Source organism: Emiliania huxleyi (assembly GCF_000372725.1).
Source record: "Emiliania huxleyi CCMP1516 unplaced genomic scaffold EMIHUscaffold_62, whole genome shotgun sequence".
NCBI lineage: Eukaryota > Haptophyta > Isochrysidales > Noelaerhabdaceae > Emiliania > Emiliania huxleyi.
Window position 1 is genome coordinate 477,206 of NW_005197351.1, and position 19,197 is coordinate 496,402.

The 19,197-nt window shown below is 68.1% G+C and overlaps 4 protein-coding genes across 4 annotated transcripts; 3 read left to right on the forward strand and 1 right to left on the reverse strand.

The window, feature by feature from the left end:
* The first annotated feature begins 463 nt into the window (after positions 1 to 463).
* On the forward strand, positions 464 to 3,377 carry EMIHUDRAFT_437647 (hypothetical protein). The gene is made up of 3 exons (XM_005763770.1): positions 464 to 476; positions 1,826 to 2,728; positions 2,813 to 3,377. The coding sequence occupies exons 2-3, from the start codon at positions 1,888 to 1,890 to the stop codon at positions 3,193 to 3,195; spliced, it is 1,224 nt and encodes a 407-aa protein (XP_005763827.1). The 5' UTR covers positions 464 to 476; positions 1,826 to 1,887; the 3' UTR covers positions 3,196 to 3,377.
* Positions 3,378 to 6,416: 3,039 nt separating this feature from the next.
* On the forward strand, positions 6,417 to 7,270 carry EMIHUDRAFT_437648 (hypothetical protein; the record flags this gene model as incomplete). Its single annotated transcript, XM_005763771.1, has 3 exons — positions 6,417 to 6,984; positions 7,022 to 7,030; positions 7,057 to 7,270. Coding segments are annotated over exons 1-3 (498 nt in total), but the record flags the coding sequence as incomplete, so codon positions are not given.
* A 2,947-nt stretch (positions 7,271 to 10,217) lies between these two features.
* Positions 10,218 to 11,162, reverse strand: EMIHUDRAFT_67407 (hypothetical protein; the record flags this gene model as incomplete). The annotated part of the gene is made up of 1 exon (XM_005763772.1): positions 10,218 to 11,162. A coding segment is annotated over one exon (945 nt), but the record flags the coding sequence as incomplete, so codon positions are not given.
* Positions 11,163 to 16,202: 5,040 nt separating this feature from the next.
* On the forward strand, positions 16,203 to 18,482 carry EMIHUDRAFT_437649 (hypothetical protein). The gene is made up of 5 exons (XM_005763773.1): positions 16,203 to 17,185; positions 17,257 to 17,495; positions 17,566 to 17,666; positions 17,734 to 17,784; positions 18,020 to 18,482. Exons 1-5 carry the CDS (start codon positions 16,237 to 16,239, stop codon positions 18,405 to 18,407), a joined length of 1,728 nt encoding a protein of 575 aa, XP_005763830.1. The 5' UTR covers positions 16,203 to 16,236; the 3' UTR covers positions 18,408 to 18,482.
* The last annotated feature ends 715 nt before the right edge of the window (positions 18,483 to 19,197 follow it).

The following is a 19,197-nucleotide window of genomic DNA, read 5'->3' on the forward strand; positions in this document are numbered from 1 at the left end:
CAGACAGGCTCGACACAGGTGCGAACTGGCGCGTGCTAGCACTATCACAGGCACACCACCGGAGCCGCCTAAGCGACTCCGTTAAGAACGGCAATGCACTTAGCTCCGTGCACAATGCCGCTCTCCCCGCACGCTAGCTCGTTCACCGTCTGCCACGCCACGGCGGTGTGGAGAACGACAGACAAGCGCTGCATCTGCAGCCCGTGCCAGTTCTTGGTGGTCCATGTGACCTCATCGAGGTGCTGAGCGTGCGAAAGTTTGTTACTCAGCTGGTCCGCCGCCTGCCGAAGAATTCTGCGGACGCCGTTCCCGAAGCCGCCGAACGTCTCGAAGTCGAGCAAGCGCAGGTCGCAATTCTTCTCCCGCGCGAACCGGTAGTCGCCCTTCTCGTAGCGGGCCGTCACAGGTGCCGCCCCCGCCTCCGCCTCCCCCTCACTCTCCACCTCCTCCTCCTCTTCCGCCGCCGCCGCCTCCGCCTCTGCATCCTCCGCCTCCCCCCCCCCTCCGGCCGCGGCCATGCAGCATGCCCTAACACTAAGTCGAGCAGCCCCCGCTCGGTGTTGCCGAAGGCGACAAAAGCCCCCTTCCAGCCGAGCCGGTCGCCACCGCCAGCGAGCTCGTAAGTTTCAAGTCGCCAACGAGGCGCGCATGCCCGTCGCCGATGTTCGCCGCCGCCACGTCAGGTTGTTTTGGGTTACTGTAACTGAGGTGTGCAGTCGGCTCCATCTCGATGAGCATGCCCCACGCTGAGCGAAGGGTCTTGACGGGTCGTTTGAGCAGGAATTTGCGTCTTGTCGCGTGCTTCGCACGCGGGTTGACCATTGCGGCATCGCCGAGTTCTTCGTGCGGCTTGCCGTTTGGCGCCTTCTTGCCTCGCCCGCCGGACGGTGCGACGGCCACGACGCGGTTCTATGATCTATTCGAAGGAGAAGGGCGGGCGATCGAAGAAGACGCTAACCGAGAGTGGGAAATCGAGTGCATCTTGGCACAGCGGACAAACGCCGAGCGAGGGGAGCCGGACTCCAAGGTAACTATTGTGTAGTATGAGAAGTATGTGATAAACGCCAAAATCGGTCCGATACTCGCTGCCGTAAGATGGTACGTGGCGGTCGCCGCCCACCGCCCTGCCCCCCCTGTGTGCCAGCGACCCGTCCACTGCCCCCTCTCGCCCTTGCTCTTCCTCTCCCCCTCCATAGTACCGCACACACACACACACACACACACACACACACACACACACACACACACACACACACACACACAACAACAACAACAACAACAACAACAACAACAACAACGTCTCGGCGCGCGTGAACAGGGCTCCAGGCCCCAAATTACGTGTGAGTGTTAGAGTTGTTTGGTATTGCTAAAAATCACACACACACACACACACACACAGTAGGTAGGTAGGTAGTAAGGTGAAGAACAGCCAGGCTCGGACTGGACACCAACGCGGTATGGGTGGACGCTGGACAGATGATGACGACACGCACGATCGACACACAGACACAAAAAAGCTCACAAGACACACAGCCAGCTGGCTGCCACACACCCTGAGTCGGCGTACACATAACTCAGGGCCACATCCTTCCTGTCGCCACCCCCAGCACTCCACGGTCACACACACACACACACACACACACACACACACACACACACACACACACACACACACACACACACACGCACACACACACACACACACACGCACACACACACACACACAAAACAATTTTAAATTAGAAAAAAACAGGACAATAGACGTTATTGTAACCCGACCTACCTACCTACCTAAAAACCAGAACGGCGGCGTCTGGGTCCGTACCGCCGCCTCCGTAGCGGCGTCTAGTGGCCGCTGCCCGGCCGCCGGCGACCTGTAAGCGCTGTATGTACACGTCTCTGCTGTTGCTGCTCGCCGGATCGGGCAGCGACAGCGCGCTTGACGCGAATACCACGGAACGCATTGGCCCATCAAGTCGCGTGCTTCCCCGCTGCAACGTGCACGTCTTTGAACCCGTCCACAAGACGTCGACCAAGTCTCGGCAGGGAGGGTCGACCGAGTCTCAGTACGACGTGTTCAGCAGAATTGCTCCGCGCGTCAACTCGACGCCGCGATCCAGCGCCGACTGGATCCTCTTCGGATCGGATCTCACCTTTCGAGACGCTCATCGGTACCCAGCCATACGAGAGCTGATCGAGCTTGCGGCAAATTCCACCGTGCCGATTGTCGCCTCCTCCTTCTTCATACACACTCGAGTGCCGCATCTCCCCCGCCGCTCGGTGTACATCTTCTCCGAAATGGAGACGCGGAGTGAGCAGATTTTGGTGCCGTTTGCGCTTACAGTCGGGAGCAAGCTGGATGGCCTCGCGCCCCCCACCGCCTGGGAAAACAGGCGCACCGCCCTCTTCGTCGGCCACGTCCCCCAGCTATGGATCTCAACCACGCGCTGGCGCATCTGGAGACAGCTCTACAACCGCTCCGATGCGACGGTCGCCTCGCCCGACGTCTGGACGCTCGGCATCGGGCTCGAATGCGCGCGCAACGGGACGTGGCAAGAGCACTGCACGGGGCTCCACGGCCCCGTGAACATGAGTTGCGACTTGAAGCCCCGGTCCGCCACCAGATGCCGGACAGTGTTGAGAGAGCCGGGCTTCCTGCGCGACTTTGTGGCCGCCGGAGGGGCCGTCGTCCCGTCGAAGCTTGGCCGGGACGCGTACCTCCGCGCGGGTGCGCGAGCGATACGTCTCTCCTAGGCACACACGATCACGCCGCCACGTTGGAGCCTCTGTCATGAGGCACTCCTCCTCGTAGGCTTGGATCACAAGTTCTGCATCGTGGCCGCCGGTGACTACCCCAACACGGGCAAGTACGTCGAGGCGATCATCTTTGCGTCGCGCGGCGGCTGCGTGCCGGTCTTCATCGGTGTGTCGCCGCGCAGCCTCGCGTTTGGCAGCGTGATCGACTACAGGCGGGTCGCCCTGTGGAGCGGCGTATCGAGCCTGGGCTCGAACCTCGACTTGTGGAGGAGATGGAGCGCGGAGCAGGTGCGGCCCATGATGGAGTACGCTCGAACGGTGGGCAAGCTCCTCGACTACGACGCTGAAGGCGCAGAGCAAGCGTTGCGGGAGGTGTGCAGGCGAGTCCGAATAGGGCGTGGCCCCGAACCTGCCATGGGAGGGAGGGTGTACGGGTGAGTGAAGGGGGAGGGAGCGGAAGCATGCGAACCGTGCGCGATGGCGTGTTTGGGGCATTGGGGCAATCGGGCGCCGGCGCCGCACGGGGCAGTGTGTGCTGGGGTGGACGAGAGTGGCGCCAGAGTGTGGCGCGGGCAGTGCATTGGGACGGAGTCCCGCAGCACTCGGGGCACGGGGGCTGGCCGACAACCTCCGCTCCCAGCTCAACCGGATGGGCGTCGAGGTGGACGACCGCGCGCGCTCCTGGACGGCGACCGAGCGGGCGCAGACGCCCAGATGCCTCTGGAGACGATCGCATACCCACGGCCCCTGTACCCACGCGGCGCTCCGAGTACACGGCACGAGGGCGCACTCACGCCCCGACTCTCCTCGCGGACCAGGCGCAGAAGCCCGGCTTCGAAGACCACAATGGGCGGCGCGACGACGACGAGCCCCGCGGGGGAGGGCGCCGCCGCGGCGACAGCCCCGAGGGCGGCGACAGCGCCGAGGGCGGCGACAGCCCCGAGCGCGTCGACGGCGGCAAGGGCGCCGCCGGCGAGTCGGAGGAGTGAAGAGGCGCGAAGAAGCCCCTCGCGGCACAACACACACGCCCGGGGGCAGCGCGGAACGGGGGGCAAGGCGCCCGCTTGGAGAGCCCGGTTGCCCCTCGGGTCTACCGAGAGCGAAGGGAAGGGGGGGTGAGCGCCCGGGGGCGAGGCAGCGAGCGCGATTTTGCATGCAAGAGCCCGTCGAGGTGTCGGTGCCGTGGCCACACGCGCCGGGGCACCGGGACCGGCGGCGCCCACCGGGCAGCGGGCACCGCGGTGTCTCTTCGCTCGTGTTCGTCGTTCGTGTCTCGAAACCCGGTATAGAGGGGGTGTTTTGAGGTATCGACTATCCCAGCCGTACGTGTACATGTACATGGAAACCGGCCTTTGGCTTCCGCGCGCTTGTTTAAAAAAAATTATAAAGTTTATTATCCGCGAATCTCCCTCCCTCCCTGAGACCCTGTCTCTCTGAGTCTGACTCGGGACATGCACATGCACATGCACTACACACATGCAGCTTACCGCGTGTGTACTGTAAACTGTGGATACGGACCCGCGCCGAGCGCGGAGCTCCAGCGCTCTCTCTCTTGCCGCGCGACAATCTTGAACAGCAGGGCGTGCGCCGTGTCGCCCTGCGCGTGTCCGAGCGCGTACTGCACCGCCACCGTCAGCGACGTGGTGCCGCTCATCGGCGCGAGCTCGGTGCCGCCCTTGGCGTAGAAGTCCGCGTCGCTCTCGACGTTGCGCATGCCGCGCCACACGTCGATGGCCTCGCTGGCGTCCTTGCTTGCGGCCGCCACGGCTCGCAGCCGCCGCAGGCCGTCCGCGATGAAGGAGAGCGTCACGGGGGAGGGGTAGACTGGCTGGTTCTGGCCGCCGCTCTCGTCGCTCTTCTCCTGCTCGCGGAGATCTGATGGCCGTTGATGCTGCGGAAGGCGGCCGACGTGTACAGCCGCAGAGCTGCGACATGGGGCGGCCTCAGCCCAGCCAGCTGCGCGCTGGCGTCGTCGCAAAAGTCTGCCAGAGCCAGGCCGGGGGGCCGCCCCTCGTCCATGACGCCGTTGGGCCACTTGTGGTGCGCGAGGTCGCCCGTCTGCCCGTGCAGCACATAGCGCAGGCACTTGCGATCGTCGTCCGTCCCGAGCCGCTCAAACTCGCGCTCGATGGCGGCGACGCCCTCGCTCATCCCCGCCCACACCTCCTCCTCGGGCACGTTGCAAAAGGCGATGACGCCGAGGGCCGCGTCGACCGGTCTCCCGGTGATGCGCCGCTCGCCACAGGCTTGCGCACTGACTGGGCGGCGAGGACCGCGCTGAGAGGCACGAGCGTGCCCGCCGCATCCTCAATATGTGGATACGCAGCGCGAGCGGCGCAAAGGCGCGCGCCCGGCGCATGGCAACCACCGCGGCGATGTTGGCAACGAAGCCGCCGATCGTGCAAAGGAGCACCAGCACGCCGAGCGTGATGGCCCCGACCTTGATGCGGGCGATGAGATTGTCGGCGGTGAGGCCGTCTCCGGCTGCCGCGTCGCAAATGGTGCAGACCTCGAGCGGTGGCGGGGGCGGCCCGCCTCCCCCACCGCAGCCTCCTGGGAGAGGCGGCGGGCTTGAAGGCGGCGGCGTGGGAGGCGGAGGCGCTGCAGGCAGCGAGGGCTGCGGGGGCGGCGAGGGCGGCGGTGACGACGGGGACTGCTGCAGCTCTACTGCTCCGAGGCAGGTAGCAGATTTTGTCGTGGCTATTGTTATCCAGATGAAAGCCGCAACCGTCGACAACGAGCGTGGCCCATACGAAGCGGTACGTCGAGTCGCGCAATTCCCATTGCTCAGTGTAAATGCTCAACTTTCTGATCGTTGAGCACGAGACAATTGCAAAGAGCAGCCAAGCCGGATTGAGATGGCAGCAAGAGATGAACATGGCAATGGCGACGAGGACGGTGCTCGACTCTGTCAAGCGGCCAAGCCGCTTGAGCGGGTCGGCAGTCGATGTTGACGCGATACGCTGCGCGTTCGCGGCGCGGCCGAGGCCAGTGGCACGGGAGGTTGGTACACGTGTCTCCTACCTGACCTAACCCTTCCCGCTTCTGTTCGAGTTATGCACACTATCACTGAAAAGTGAAAAAGAATCTATGCAAGTCCAAGCGGATCCGTGCCATCTCCAACTCCATTGGCCAAGATGGCGCTTCTCACGACGGAGCGGCTTCCAGAACTCCGACGCCCCAGGGCATCCAATTTTTCCAATGCTGCCTTCGGCGGCTCACTCTCGTGCTCACCGCCCGCCGCGCTCGCTGCTGGCCGCTCCAGCGTCACCTCCTCAACGAGCTCCAGCAACACAAAGTTGGGCAGTAGCGAGCGCGGCGTGTACTGGGGTGGGGTGGGGGTATACCCACGTCCTTCTCAATCTGCTGGGCGTTCCACGACCATGGGAAGGACCGCTCGTCGAACTCAGAGGGCACCGGCGAGGTCGGCATCGTCGAGGTCGGCATCGTCGTTGCTGCAAAGTCGGCGTCGGAGGTTGGCATCGTCTTGAGAGCCCCGAAAAAGAAAACGCACTCAAACGGCTGAAAACGGCCAGCTGCACCACCGAAACGAGAAAAAGCGAAGGGAGCACCAAGAAAAGAGAAATGCGGCTTGCTGGACGGGGACGGCGGCCTGGCTGTTGGCGGCCTCCCGCCCGCCGGGACCGAAGACGTACCGCCGCCGCCGCCGCCGCCGCCGCTGCACACATCCCTCGCAGGAATGCGCGGCATGGTCGAGGCACGGCGGCGCCTTGGCCATGGCGTGATTGTCCTTGCTGCCGTGGCGGCGCTGGCTCAGGCCAAGCCATCGGAGCCGTTTCTCACGCTGTATCTCCTCCGAGCCAAGAGCATCGCCGCCTCCGACCTTGCGCTTCGTCTGGCCGTGCGCCACGTGGGGCGCCTTCGCGCTCGCGCTGCCGGTGGGCCTCCTCGCCGACGCCGCGGGCAGCCGCGTGGTCATTCTGTGCGGCATGCTCTGCCGGCAGGCGACGCGGACGCTGCTGCTCTTCGCGCAGAGCGTCCCGGCGATGGCCGGCATGCAGCTGACCTATGCCGCCTCCGCCGCCGCCGACACGGTCCTCTTTGCCTATGTCTTTGCGCTCACGCCTGAGCCGGCCGCGTTTGCCCGTGCCGCCGGCGTCGTCCGTGCCTCGTACCACGCCGGCAACGAGGCCGCCTCGCTCGTCGGGGAGTGGTGGGTCGAGGGTAGCGGCCTCGACGCGTCCGCGGCGGGCGGGGGGGCCGAGGCGGCGGCGGCGGCGGCAGGGCTCCCATCGGTGCTCCCGCGCACTCCCCGAACCTTCTCGGAACCTTCCTCTAGGCCGCTCTTTCTCGCCTCGTGGGCCACCGCCACGGCGGCGCTCCTGCTCGCCGCCGCCGCGCTTCCTCCTCCGCTGCGCCCGCCGCCGCTCTCGGTCGCGTCTCTCCTCCTCCCTCGCCGAGGTCAGGCGGGCGGGCGTGGCAGCGGTGGCAGCGACGGCAGCGACGGCAGCGGCGGCGGCGGCGGCGGCGGCGATTTCGGCGGCGGCGGCGGAGGCGGCCGCGGAGGCGGCGGCGCGGGCGAAGGCGGCGGCGCGGGTGAAGGCGGCGGCGGGGACACCTCGGCCGCGGCGATGCTTTCCGGCGTCTTGCACCCGCTCTGGCCGTCGGTGGCCGTCGGTGGCAGAGCCGGGCCACGCGGTCGCAGCGCCGCGTTGTGGGCGGTGTGGTGGGTGGGCGGCGTCGGCTGCAGCGGCGAGTCCAGCGACCACTCGGCGGACGCGTCCACGACATGTCCACGACACGTCCTGGACATGTCCTCCGCAGGCTTGTCTCGCAACTACTACCAGTTGCAGCTGGCGGCGGTCAGCTTGCGCAGCCCATTCGGGTACACCGAGGCGCGGTGGAGAGCCACTGGCAGCGCAGTCCGCGTTTCTTTTTCGTTGCACACTCGAGCACACTCCACGCGGTGGGACTAGCATGTACACAACGGCGACTACATCAAGATGGCGAAAGCCTTCATCCGCGCCGCCGCCATCGGAGCAACCGCCTCCCACGCGCCCACTGCCGGATCGTACCGCTCGACCGACTGAGGCGGTTGTGGCCGGTACCCACAAAGTACTCACCGTGGAAGCGTGTACTCAGCACGAAAAGCCATTCGGGAGAGGGGAGAGAGAGAGAGAGAGAGAGAGAGAGAGAGAGAGAGAGAGAGAGCCGCCTACATCAAAGTCGGAAAGACCCGCGCCGTCCACATCGGCGCCACCGCCTCCCATACCTCCAACGCCGGGTCGTAACGCTCCACCAGGCAGCCGATACCTCCGTCCACGTCCTCCTCCTCATCGTTCGACCCGCCCACAACATAAAGCTTGCCGTCCAGCACCGCCACGGAGAGGCGACTTCGAGCCGGCGCCATCGGCGCCACCGCCTCCCACGCATCCAACGCAGGGTCGTACCGCTCCACCGAGCTGAGGAGGCCGTGGTTGAAGCCTCCCACAGCATACAGCTTGCCGCCGAGCACCGCGACGGCGTGATTATACCGCGCCGCCGCCATCGGAGCCACCGCCTCCCACACATCCAACGCCGGGTCGTACCGCTCCACCGAGCTGGGGACGCCGTCGGCGTTGTTGCAGCCACCCACAGCGTACAGCTTGCCGTCGAGCACTGTCACGCCGTGAGAGTCCCGCGCCGCCGCCATCGGCGCCACCGGCTCCCACGCATTTGTCGCCGGGTCGTACCGCTCCACCGAGCTGAGGCGGGCACCGTTGAAGCCTCCAACAGCATAGAGCTTGCCTTCGAGCACCGCCACGGCGTGAGCAAGCCGCGCCGTCGCCATCGGCGCCACCGCCTCCCATGCTTTTGCAGCCAGGTCGTACCGCTCCGCCATGTTGGAAATTGCGAGGTCAACCACCTCCTGGCCGCCCGCCGCGTAGAGCTTGCCGTCGAGCACCGCCGTGCCGACATACTTTCGTGCCGACGGCATCGGCGCCACAGCCTCCTGCTCCCACTCATTCGTTGACGTGTCGTACCGCTCCAGCGAGTTGACAAACTCGACATCGCTGCCTTCGCCGCCGATCACGGCCAGGCGCGGCCGCTTGCGCTTCTTCAGCGTCTCCTTCCAGCCGCGGCGCCACGCGCGGCACGTCCCCTTGACGGCGTGCTCCTTGGTCGGCAGCTGGGCGAGGATGTGCGGGGCGAGGTCCGGCGAGAGGAGGACCTCGGAGAGCACCCACTCGGGCTGCTCCACGAGCCGTGCGGCGTGCTCCTCCGCCACGCGCATTGCGGCGGCGCTCCAGAGAGGCGCCTGCTCGTCGATGAAGGCGACGAGCTGCTCTGGCGAGAGGCCGGACAGGCGGGCGCCGATGCGGTGGGAGGCCATCGTGGGAGGGAGGCGCTGGCGGTGAGAGCTTGGGATTTCTTTTTGCGGTTCTATTTTCCAAATGTCGCGCCCCTGTCGGTTCGGAAGCGCCCGGCGGCCGCGCGCTTAGTGCCGACGCCGACCGGCTGCTCTCGCGGCGCCGAGACGTGCCGCTTTGGTCACGTCTCGCGCACACTCCCGACGAGGAAAGCAGCGCGGAGGGGCGAGGGGGGCGACAGCAGTACCATTGGGCACGGGGCTGCGAGGTGTCTTGGCATGTGAGCGCTTGCCAAAGACGCCAGCAAGCTCGCCTTCCTTGCCTGCGGCCGCGGGCGTGCGGGCGGGCCCGCCAGGCTCGGCGAAGCTCGGCGCGGGTCTTCGAGCTCGCCGCCGGCGCGCGGCGGCGAGCCAGCATGGCTCGTCGCTCGACGGGAGCCTCAGCCTGTCCAGTATGCTCTGGGCAGGCTGTATACAGCATCGCCAACTCTCTGGGAGGGTCTACAGGGCCAGGGCGGGCCGCCTCGGGCGCGATTACATCAAGATGGCGAAAACGATTACGAGCCACCAGGGTTAACGATTACGAGCCACGCCCCTCGCCCCGTGGCCTCCCACCCCCACCCCGCCCACCGCGCCCACCGCGCCCACCCCGCCCCCCTCGCCCCCCTCGCCTACCGACCGCCGCCGTGGCGCCCACGGGCTGGGCCTGGGGCGCGGGGCGCGAGGGCGGCTGGTGAACAAACGTCGTCTGCGCCGCCACCAGCCGCCCAGTTGCGGCGATGGGCAGCGCCGGCTGGCGGCAGGCCGGGCAGTTGCTGTCGCGCTCCAGCACGCGCGGCGCACACGCCTCGCAGTACAGCGCGTGGCCGCATGCGAAGCGGACCGAGCGAGGCGCGTCGTAGCAGAGGTCACACTGGCGCTCCTCGGCCCCAGCCGTCTCCTCCACCTCCCCCGCCGCTTCGACTAGCGCCTCCAGCCGCGGTAGCGCCTCTGCGAGCGGCATCCGCTTCTTCTTCCGCGCGTATGCCAGCCCGACCACGAGCCGCACCAGCTCCTCGGCCTGCGCCGCCGACCAGCCCGCGTCGGCCGCTGCGATGCTCTCCGCCGTGTCGGGCTCCTCCAATTCATCCTCGCACGCGTTGAGCAAGCCGACGGCGCCGCGGCCGGTCAGGCTGACGAGCAGCGTGATGCCGAGCGCGTAGCCGTCGGTCAGCTGCGAAGCTTGGTTGTCCTGCATTATGATCGGGTCCATGTAGCCAGGCTTGCCAAAGATACGCTGCGTCGACAGGTGCGACACCTGTCCATTGCTGCCGGCCGTCGCCTCTGCCGCGCGCGCGAGGCCCACGTCGGCGAGGTAGCCATTGCCGCGCTCGTCGAGCAGGATGTTGCCCGCCGAGACGTCGCGGTGCAGGATCATGGGCGAGAGCGTGTGCAAGTAGTGGAGCGCGCTCGCTGCGTCGCGCAGCACGCGGAGCCGTGCGGCGGAGGAGAGCGGCGGAGGCGGCGTCTCGAAGCCGAGCATGCGGAGCCGCTGCAGTGCGGCTGGCGTGCGGTAGAGGCGGTCCTCGAGGCTGCCGCCGCAGCAGAGGGGGTAGACGAGGCACGCTCTCGCCGGCGCCAAGCAGGCGCCGAGGAGAGGGAGCAGGGACCGGTGGCACGCCGCGCTGAGCGTGCGCACCTCGCTCTGCAGCTCGGCGAGGCCTTGGGCGCCGACACCAACCAGCGCCGTCTTGACGGCGAACCCGCAAGCGACGCGCAGCAGCGACGGCAGCGCGTCGGCGCGGTAGACGCGCCCAAAGCCTCCCTCGCCCACCTTGCGCGCCTCGGCAAAGCCGTCGGTCGCCGCGATGAGCTCGTCGAGAGGGACGGCGGCGGGCGGCGCGGCGGCGGCGGCGAGGGCGGCGACACTCGCCGCCGCCCCCGCTGCCACCGCTGCCCCCGCCGCTGCCTCCGCTGCCGCCTCCGCTGCCGCCTCCGCTGCCGCCGCCTCTTGAGCCTCCGCCGCCGCCACTGCCGCCACTGCCGCCTCCACAGCCGTCGCCTCCGCCTCCGCCTCCGCCGCCGCCACCTCCTCCACCTCCGCCTCCGCCCTCATCCTCGCCTCCTCCCTCTCCCTTGCCGCCTCCTCCCTTGCCCTCGCCTCTGCCTCCTCCCTTGCGCGCGACGCCGCCTCCGCCTCCTCCGCCGCCCGCGCCGCCGCATCCTCTGCTACCATCCGATCCGCTTCCTCCGCCACTCGCGCCTCCTCAGCCGCCCGCGCCTCCTCCGCCTGCTCCGCCACCCGCTCCGCCGCCCGCGCTGCCGCCGCTGCCGCCTTCTCCTTCTTCTGCCGCTGCCGCTTCAGCGCCCTGGCCTCGCGGATCTTTCGCTCCGCCAGCTCGTCGCGCAGCCGCCGCGCCGCCCGCAGCGCCTCCGATCCGTCGGCGGCCTGGGTGTTCGCGTTGATCGCCGCCCTGAGCGCCTCGAGATCAGCATCGCCTCGCTCGCACGCCTCAACCGCCTCACGCAGCGCCGCCTCGGCAGCATCGCGCGCCTCCGCCGCCTCCGCTGCCGCTGCCACCTCGCGCGTGGCCGCCGCGGCCTGCTCGGCTGATTCTGCGACCGCCGTCTCCCCCTCCGCCTCTGCTGCGGTCGACGAGTGCTCCTCGAGAGCGCGCACACACTCGGCATGGCCGTTCTCCTTGGCCAGCTGCAGCGCCGTCTTGCCGTTGACAGTGGGCGCCGCGTCTGCGCCCGCCCGCAGCAAGCGCCGCACGACGGTGGGGTGGTTGGGGAGGGCGGCGAGCACCAGCGCGGTGATGCCGTCGCTCCTCTGCACGTTGACCTCCGCGCCGTGCCGCAGCAGCACGTCGACCAACCGCTCGTGGCCGTTGCGGGCGGCGATCATCAGCGCGGTGATGCCGTCGCTCCTCTGCAGGTTGATCTCAGCGCCGTGCCGCAGCAGCAAGTCGACCACCCGCTCGTGGCTTTGGCTGGCGGCGAGCATCAGCGCGGTGTCGCCGCGGCTGTTCTGCGCGGTGTAGCCGCGGCTGTTCTGCAGGTTGATCTCTGCGCCGTGCCGAATCAGCAAGTCGACCACCCGCTCGTGGCCGTAGCGGGCGGCGCCCATCAGTGCGGTGCCGCCGTCGCTGGTCTGCTGGTTGACCTTCGCCCCACACCGCAACAGCAACAGCTCGACCACCCCCAAGTGGCCGAACACAGCGGAGCCCATCAGCAGCGTGATGCCGCTCACCTCACCTCTCTCGTACGTCGCGTCGGCCCGCCCGCCGCCGTCAAACCATGTCAGCACCGCCTCCTCCTCACCTCGCTCAGCCGCTGCCACGACCTCGTCGGAGACTGCCACGACACCGCTCGACGCCCGCCCCGCCGCCACCGCTGGAGATAGCGTCGTCGCGACTCTCGATCCAGCCGAGGAAGCGCCGCCGGAGGAAGCGCCGCCTGCGCCTTCGCCGCCGGCTGCCGTCTCCGCGATCCGTCCCGCCACGACCGACTCCTTGACGTGCTGCCGGAACGCCTCGACGCACTCGGTGTGGCCCTTCTCCTTGGCCAGCTGCAGCGCCGTCATGCCGTTCTCAGCGCGCGCCGCCGTGTCTGCGCCCGCCCGCAGCAAGCGCCGCACGACGGCGGAGTGGCCTTGGCTGGCGGCGCACATCAGCGCGGTGAGGCCGTTGCTGTCCTGCATGTTGATCTCAGCGCCGCGCCGCAGCAGCAGCTCGACCACCCGCTCGTGGCCTTGGCCGGCGGCGAACATCAGCGCAGTGCCGCCAGCACTACTCTGCAAGTTGACCTCTGCCCCGCCCCGCAGCAACAGCTCGACCACCCGCTCGTGGCCGTAGTTGGCGGCGCCCATCAGCAGCGTGATGCCGCTCACGCTGCCTCTCTCGTACGTCGCGTCGGCCCGCCCGCCACTGTATAGCCACGCCAGCACCGCCTCCTCCTCGCCACGCTCCGCTGCTGCGATGACCGCATCGGGGGCTGCCAAGGCACCGCTCGACGCCCGCTCAGCCGCAGCCGGCGACAGATTACCCGGCCGCACCCGCACGCTCTCGCCGCCGCCCTCGAGCGCCACCGCGTACCGCCCGCCCTCGAAGCTCTGCGCCACGCCCCGCTGCCCGTTCAGCTCGGGGCGCGAGGAGAGCCCTCCAAGCACGACTCGCTGCCCAAGCAGCGGCGCGTCCACCGCTGCCGCTGCCGCGCCCGAGGAGGCGCCGCCCGCCCCTGCCCGGCCGTCTGCAGCCGCCGCCGCCTCAGCCAAGACCTTGACGCACTCGGCGTTGCCGTTCTCCTTGGCCGACTGCTGCGCCGTCTTGCCCTTTTCATCGCGCGCCGCCGCGTCTGCGCCCGCCCGCAGCAAGCGCCGCACGACGGCGGGGTGGTTGAAGAAAGCGGCGAACATCAGCGCGGTGTAGCCGCCGCTGTTCTGCAGGTTGACCTCCGCGCCGCGCCGAATCAGCAAGTCGACCAACCGCTCGTGGCCGTTGATGGCGGTGCACATCAGCGCGGTCTGGCCTTTGCTGCTCTGCATGTTGAGCTCCGCGCCGCGCTGTATCAGCAAGTCGACGACCCGCTCGTGGCCTTGGCTGACGGCGAACATCAGCGCGAACTCGCCGAAGCTGTTCTGCAGGTTGATCTCTGCGCCGTACCGCAGCAGCAACTCGATCACCCGCTCGTGGCCGTAGTTGGCGGCGCCCATCAGCAGCGTGAGGCCACTCACGCCGCCTCTCTTGTACGTAGCGTCGACCCGCCCGCCGCCATCAAGCCACGCCAGCACCGCCTCCTCCTCGCCACGCTCCACCGCTAGCACGGCCGCGTCCGAGGCGCTCAGGCCGCAAGGCACACGTGCTCTCACCATCGCTGGGTTCCGGCTCTTTGAGGGGTAGCGAGATATCCCACATTCTCCCCATATCTCCCCACATCTCAACTTCGAGCACGCGCCGCAGGACGGGGCGCAGGTGGTCTCCCTCGCGTCGCACCTGGCCGAGGCGGGCGAACACGAGGCGGGCGGGCATGAGGCCGTCTGAACCACACGTGTCCCTCCATTCACACTCTCCCAGTCCTTCCTGGTCTAGTGCCCGTCTTCTCCGCCCGTCGTGCGGAGTTGGGCTTTCTTCGTCCTTCAGACGTTTCACCTAGAGCAAGCAGGGCGGAACGCCCCTTGGTCCACCCGCCGCCCGGGTGGGGCTTGCACGTGGCAGCGACTCGACTGGTCGCGTCAGCCCCTTTGTGAAGCCTGACACGCTATCCACTGCTCAGGCCATGCCTGACACGCCCACCAAAGCCTTGGAGTATTCCGAAATTCGGGATCTCCTACATGGCGCTAAACAAGAAACTGATGCAATGGTGACGGAATGCAGTTTCGACCGTGCCGCCGCCCTCGACGGGCTTGCGGCGAACCTGGCCACTCTTCTCGAGTGGAGCCGACTGCATCACAGCGATGGCATCGGTTTCTTCCTCACTACGAATTGCGCTGTCTACATAGACAACATTGCGCCCACTGTTTGCTGCACCCAACACGATGCGGTGCGCTGCGCGCGCTACGAGCTGAAGCTGCTCAAGACGCGTGCCTTTGCCGACTTGCTCGAGTTCGTCGCCGATGACAGTCAGTCACCCACCGCCGATGATTTTGCGCAGGTCGGAACTGTCCACAAGACGGTCTCTGAGAGACAGGCTGCGGTTGTGGCCGAGATCGTCGTCTCCCAACGCGTCATCAAGCGGATCGACAACCTTGTCACCGAGGCGCTTCTCAAGGCCTTCTTTTCCGACGACGCGCTGCGGGCCATCTACCGCGAGAAGGCCGACAAGGTCAGTGGCGCTGGTGGCACTTCCGTTGCCCTTTTGGCTGCAATCCGCTCCGACATTGCTGGAGTTCGGCCGAAGCTCCAGAGGATCATCCTCGAGACTGTCGGCGTCAAGCCTTTTCTAGCTGCTGGTTTTGGCACTCAGAGTGGACGGGTCCACTCCGACTTTCGGCGGCGTTACCGCCGCCTCACCCGGGCCAACGGTTGGCTCGAGGACGAGCGGCTCAATTCCACACAGCTTACTGCGCTCCTCCACAAGTTCCTCTCCGAGCTGACCAGTGCGTCTTTCCGATCCGACGTCGACGCCACGCTGAACGCCATCGTCTGCGCGATGCGCAGCGCCGTCATCACGGACATGGATGAGGCCGCGGTTCTTGAGGGGGTCGGCAACGCCAATGAGGATGCCGACACCGCTGATTCCGAGTGCCGGTCCCTGCTCAGCGCCATCGTTGAGGTCTGCCGCCGGTGCGATCGGGACGGCATTACGAGAGCAAGCAGGGCGGAACGCCCCTTGGTCCACCCGCCGCCCGGGTGGGGCTTGCACGGAGGCGGGCGAGCACGAGGCGGGCGGGCGAGGGCCGGCGGCTCGAGCGGCGCCGCCACGCCGGCTGCGCTTCGATCGACGTGTCTCCAGAGCTCGGCGCTAAGGTTGAGGCGGCGCGAGCCTGCGCTGCGGCCGAGGCGGCGCTCAACTTGGGCGCCGCCACGCGTCCAGCTGGACACCGGTCGCACACCCCTTCTTCAGGCGGCGGCCCTCGACCTCGACCTATGGAGACCTAGTCAGAGGCAAGCGCGGGCGCTGCCCAAGCGGATCGCCGGCAACTAGTGCCGCCCGCGCCTGGCGCGACCGCCTTCAAGCGGCCCGTGACTTTGCCCCATCAAACGGGACAAGCAGTCCCTTTGATGGGAGGTCCCAGGGTGGGGGCCACCTCGAGGCCCCTGGTCCCTTCGCCGACTGGACGGCAGTGCGCTGCGCTATCGCTCTGTCCCACCCGTGTGTGATCAGTGTCTCTACGGAGGGGAGTGTCTTTGGCTCACGCCAGGGCGCTCGTTGCTCCTCCGTCTCTTTGTATCTTCTATACTGCGTTTATCAGAAGACTCGGAGGGAAAGGCGCCTTGTGGACGGTGTGGTCTACCCGTCATGCGGGAGGTCGCTTGCTCTGGTCGCTGCCACTCTTCGGCTCGCTCCGCTCGCTTTGTTGAGATTTGTTGGTTAGTGTTATGTTCACAGCACAGTGCGATATACTAGGTGGTCTTTGTTGCCTCCTTCCGGGGGGTGTAAAAAAGAAAAACGTCGCCAGGCCCGGCCGCCTCCGCGCGGGCGGCTCCCTTGGCTGAGAGATCGGAGCCTCGCGCCTCCCTTACGTCCTGATGGAGCCGGCGCCTATCGGCTACCTCGTCTTCGGATGCCTCAGCACCCTCCTCCTCCTGCTCTGCTTCCACCGCTTCTTGCGAGCGTCGACGCGGGAAAGGAAGACCGGCGGTGTCTCGAACACCGCCCGTGAAGCGAATCTCCCTCGCGCCGTCGAGCTCACCACCACCGTCCTCCCGGCCTTCTTCCGAGGAGGAGCGCCGCCCGCGAACACCGCCTCGGTCAGCGCGAAGCTCGAGGGCGCCGCCGCTGCTGCCCGCCTGCTGCGCGCGAGGGTTCAGGGCGGGCTGCTCTTCGCGGCGGCGTCCTTCCTTATCTGGGGCCTGCCGCCGATCGTCTTCGGCGCGGCGTCGCTGCCGTGGCCCGGCTCCTCTCCACTCGTCCCGTGCAAGGACGCCATCGTGGTCGCGGCCTCGGCGGCGCTGTGCGCTCTGAGGCCCGACGAGGGCCGCGCCATCAGCGCGGGCTACATCTGCGCGGTCGCCCTCTCGGTGGTGATGGCGGTGGCGCACGTGGCCCTGCTGGGCTGGTACGACGGCGAGAGCATGGCGCTCGGCGGCTCCGCCGATGAGAAATGGAGTGACTCCCTCGCCCTCACCATCGCCGCTTCGTACGTCGCGGCCGCCGTGGCGCTGCCGCTGCTCTGGCGCAGCTCTCCGCCGCACGAGCGGCTGCGGCGGCTCATCTCGCCGGTCCGCGCCGTCTTTGCCGTCGACGGGGTGCTCAACGTCACGTATTGGGCGATGCGCACCGCCGGCAAGGCGGGCGACGGCAGCTGCAGCCCGGGCCGATGCGCCGTCGGCCTGCTCACCGGCATGCTGTATCTCTGCTGCGCCACGGTCGTGCTGCACCGGCGCGTGCGCGGTGCCGCCCTCGCCGCGCTGAGCCGGCTCGGCGCGACACGCGAAGAGCGCAACGCGGCGGTCGTCGCCTCGCTCTGCTCGATGGGTCAGCTCTCCCGCGCCGAGGGCCAAGGAACTGTCTAGGAACTGTCTAGGAACTGTCTAGGAACTGTCTAGGTCAGCTCTCCCGCGCCGAGCTGCTGCCGCTCGCCGAGGCCAACTTCCGCGCCATCCGGTTCGACCGGCTGAAGCGAGAGGACCTCGCCTCGGCCCTCGGCAGCGAGGGAGGCGGCGGCCTCGCGGCGCGCACGCAGCCGTGCAGTTTGGGCGCGTGCGACGCCTTCCTCTCTCACAGCTGGCACGACCCCGAGGCGCCAAAGTGGGCGGCGCTCTGCAGCTGGGCGAGGCGCTTCGAGGCGGAGGAGGGAGAGTGGCCGCCGCCACTCTGCCTCGGCGGAGATGACCCGAGATTGGGCCGAGACTTAGGCGGAGGAGGGGCGGCCGCCCACGCTCTGGCTCGACCGCGCGTGCATCGACCAGTCGCGGATCGCCGACTCGCTGCCCTGCCTGCCGGTCTTTGTGGCGGGGTGCGAGGCGCCGCTCGTGCAGGGCGTAGTGGGCGAACTCATTAGGCGCGAGGAACGAACTCATTAGGTGCAAGACGCTGCTCGTGCTGGCGGGCCCGACGTACGCGTCTCGCCTCTGGTGCACTTCCGAGACACTTCCGAGACATTTCCGAGACACTTCCGAGACACTTCCGAGACGGGCCCGACGTACGCGTCTCGACTCTAGTGCGCGGTGGAGCGCTCTGCCCTCATAGCTAATGATTTGGGAACGGCGCACTCACTCTCGTTCCGGCGCCCGTGCGCGATGGAGCGCGTCACGGGCCATGGCTAACGACTTGGGACGGACTCACTCGCCCTGCGCTGGTGGCGAGCAGGTGCGTGATGGAGCTCTTCACCTTTATGGCGATGTCTGCGGACTCGCACCGCATCTGTGTCGTGCCGCTCGCCGCGGGCGAGTCGGAGGGCGCGAGGCGCGAGGCGCGGCAGCAGCTACTGGCCTCCTTCGACCGCTTCGACGCCGCGCACGCGCGCTGCTTCTTGCCGCAAGACCGCGCCGCGCTCCTCTCCGTGATCGAGAGCACGCTGCAGCTCGACGAGTTCAATCGCTGGGTGAGGTCCGTCTTTCGCGAGCGGTCGCGGCGCACGAGCGGCGCCTCCGCCTTACCCGTCGAGCCGAGCGAGGAGCCGAGCCAGCTTCTCGAGCCGAGCGAGCTGGAGCCCGCCGGAGAGCCGCCGGGGGGTGGGTCGGACGAGGTCGTGTGACACGTTGAGTGGCTGCGCCGAGTACGTTGCTGGTATCTTTCCCTGTGTCCTGTGTGCAAACTCAGCTGTTCTATCATCGTTTCCGCGTTGGCCTCGCCCTCGCCACCGCCTCCCGTTGCCCCGGACTCGGACCCTCGCCGGACGCCGAGTCCGCCGCGCCGCCGCGGCTCTGTCTGTGTCGCCGCCGCCATCGCAAAATCGTCGCCCTCCCGACCGCCGTTGCCGCCGCCTCCCTCCGCCTCGCCGTCGCCGCCTCCTCCCTCCGCCTCGCCATCTCCGCCACTGCCTTCTTGTAAGCCTCGTTGCTAGCGGGGCGCAAGTGCCGTCGGCCTCGCTCTCGCCTACCTCCGCCTTGCCGTCGCCTCCCTCCGCGTCGCCCTCGCGCCTCCCTCCGCCTCGCCGTTGCCGCCGCCTCCCTGCCTCCACCTCACCGCCGCCGCCGCCTCCCTGCCTCCACCTCACCGCCGCCGCCGCCGCCATCAACCTCGCCCTCGCCGCCGTCTCCCTCCGCCTCGCCGTCTCCTTTGCCTCCCTCCGCCTTGCCGCCACCGCCGCCGCCTCCCTCCGCCTCGACGCTGCCGCCGCCGCCGCGCCGCCGACCTCGCCCTCCCTCCGCATTGCCATCGCCGCCGCCTCCCTCCGGATCCCCGTCGCCGCCGTCGCCGTCCGCGTCGCCGTCACCGCCACCGCCCTCCGCCTCGCCCTCGCCGCTACCGCCGTCCGTCTCGCCGTCGCTGCCGCCGCCATCCGCTTCGCCCTCGCCGCCCGCCGCCCTCCCGCCTCGCCGCCT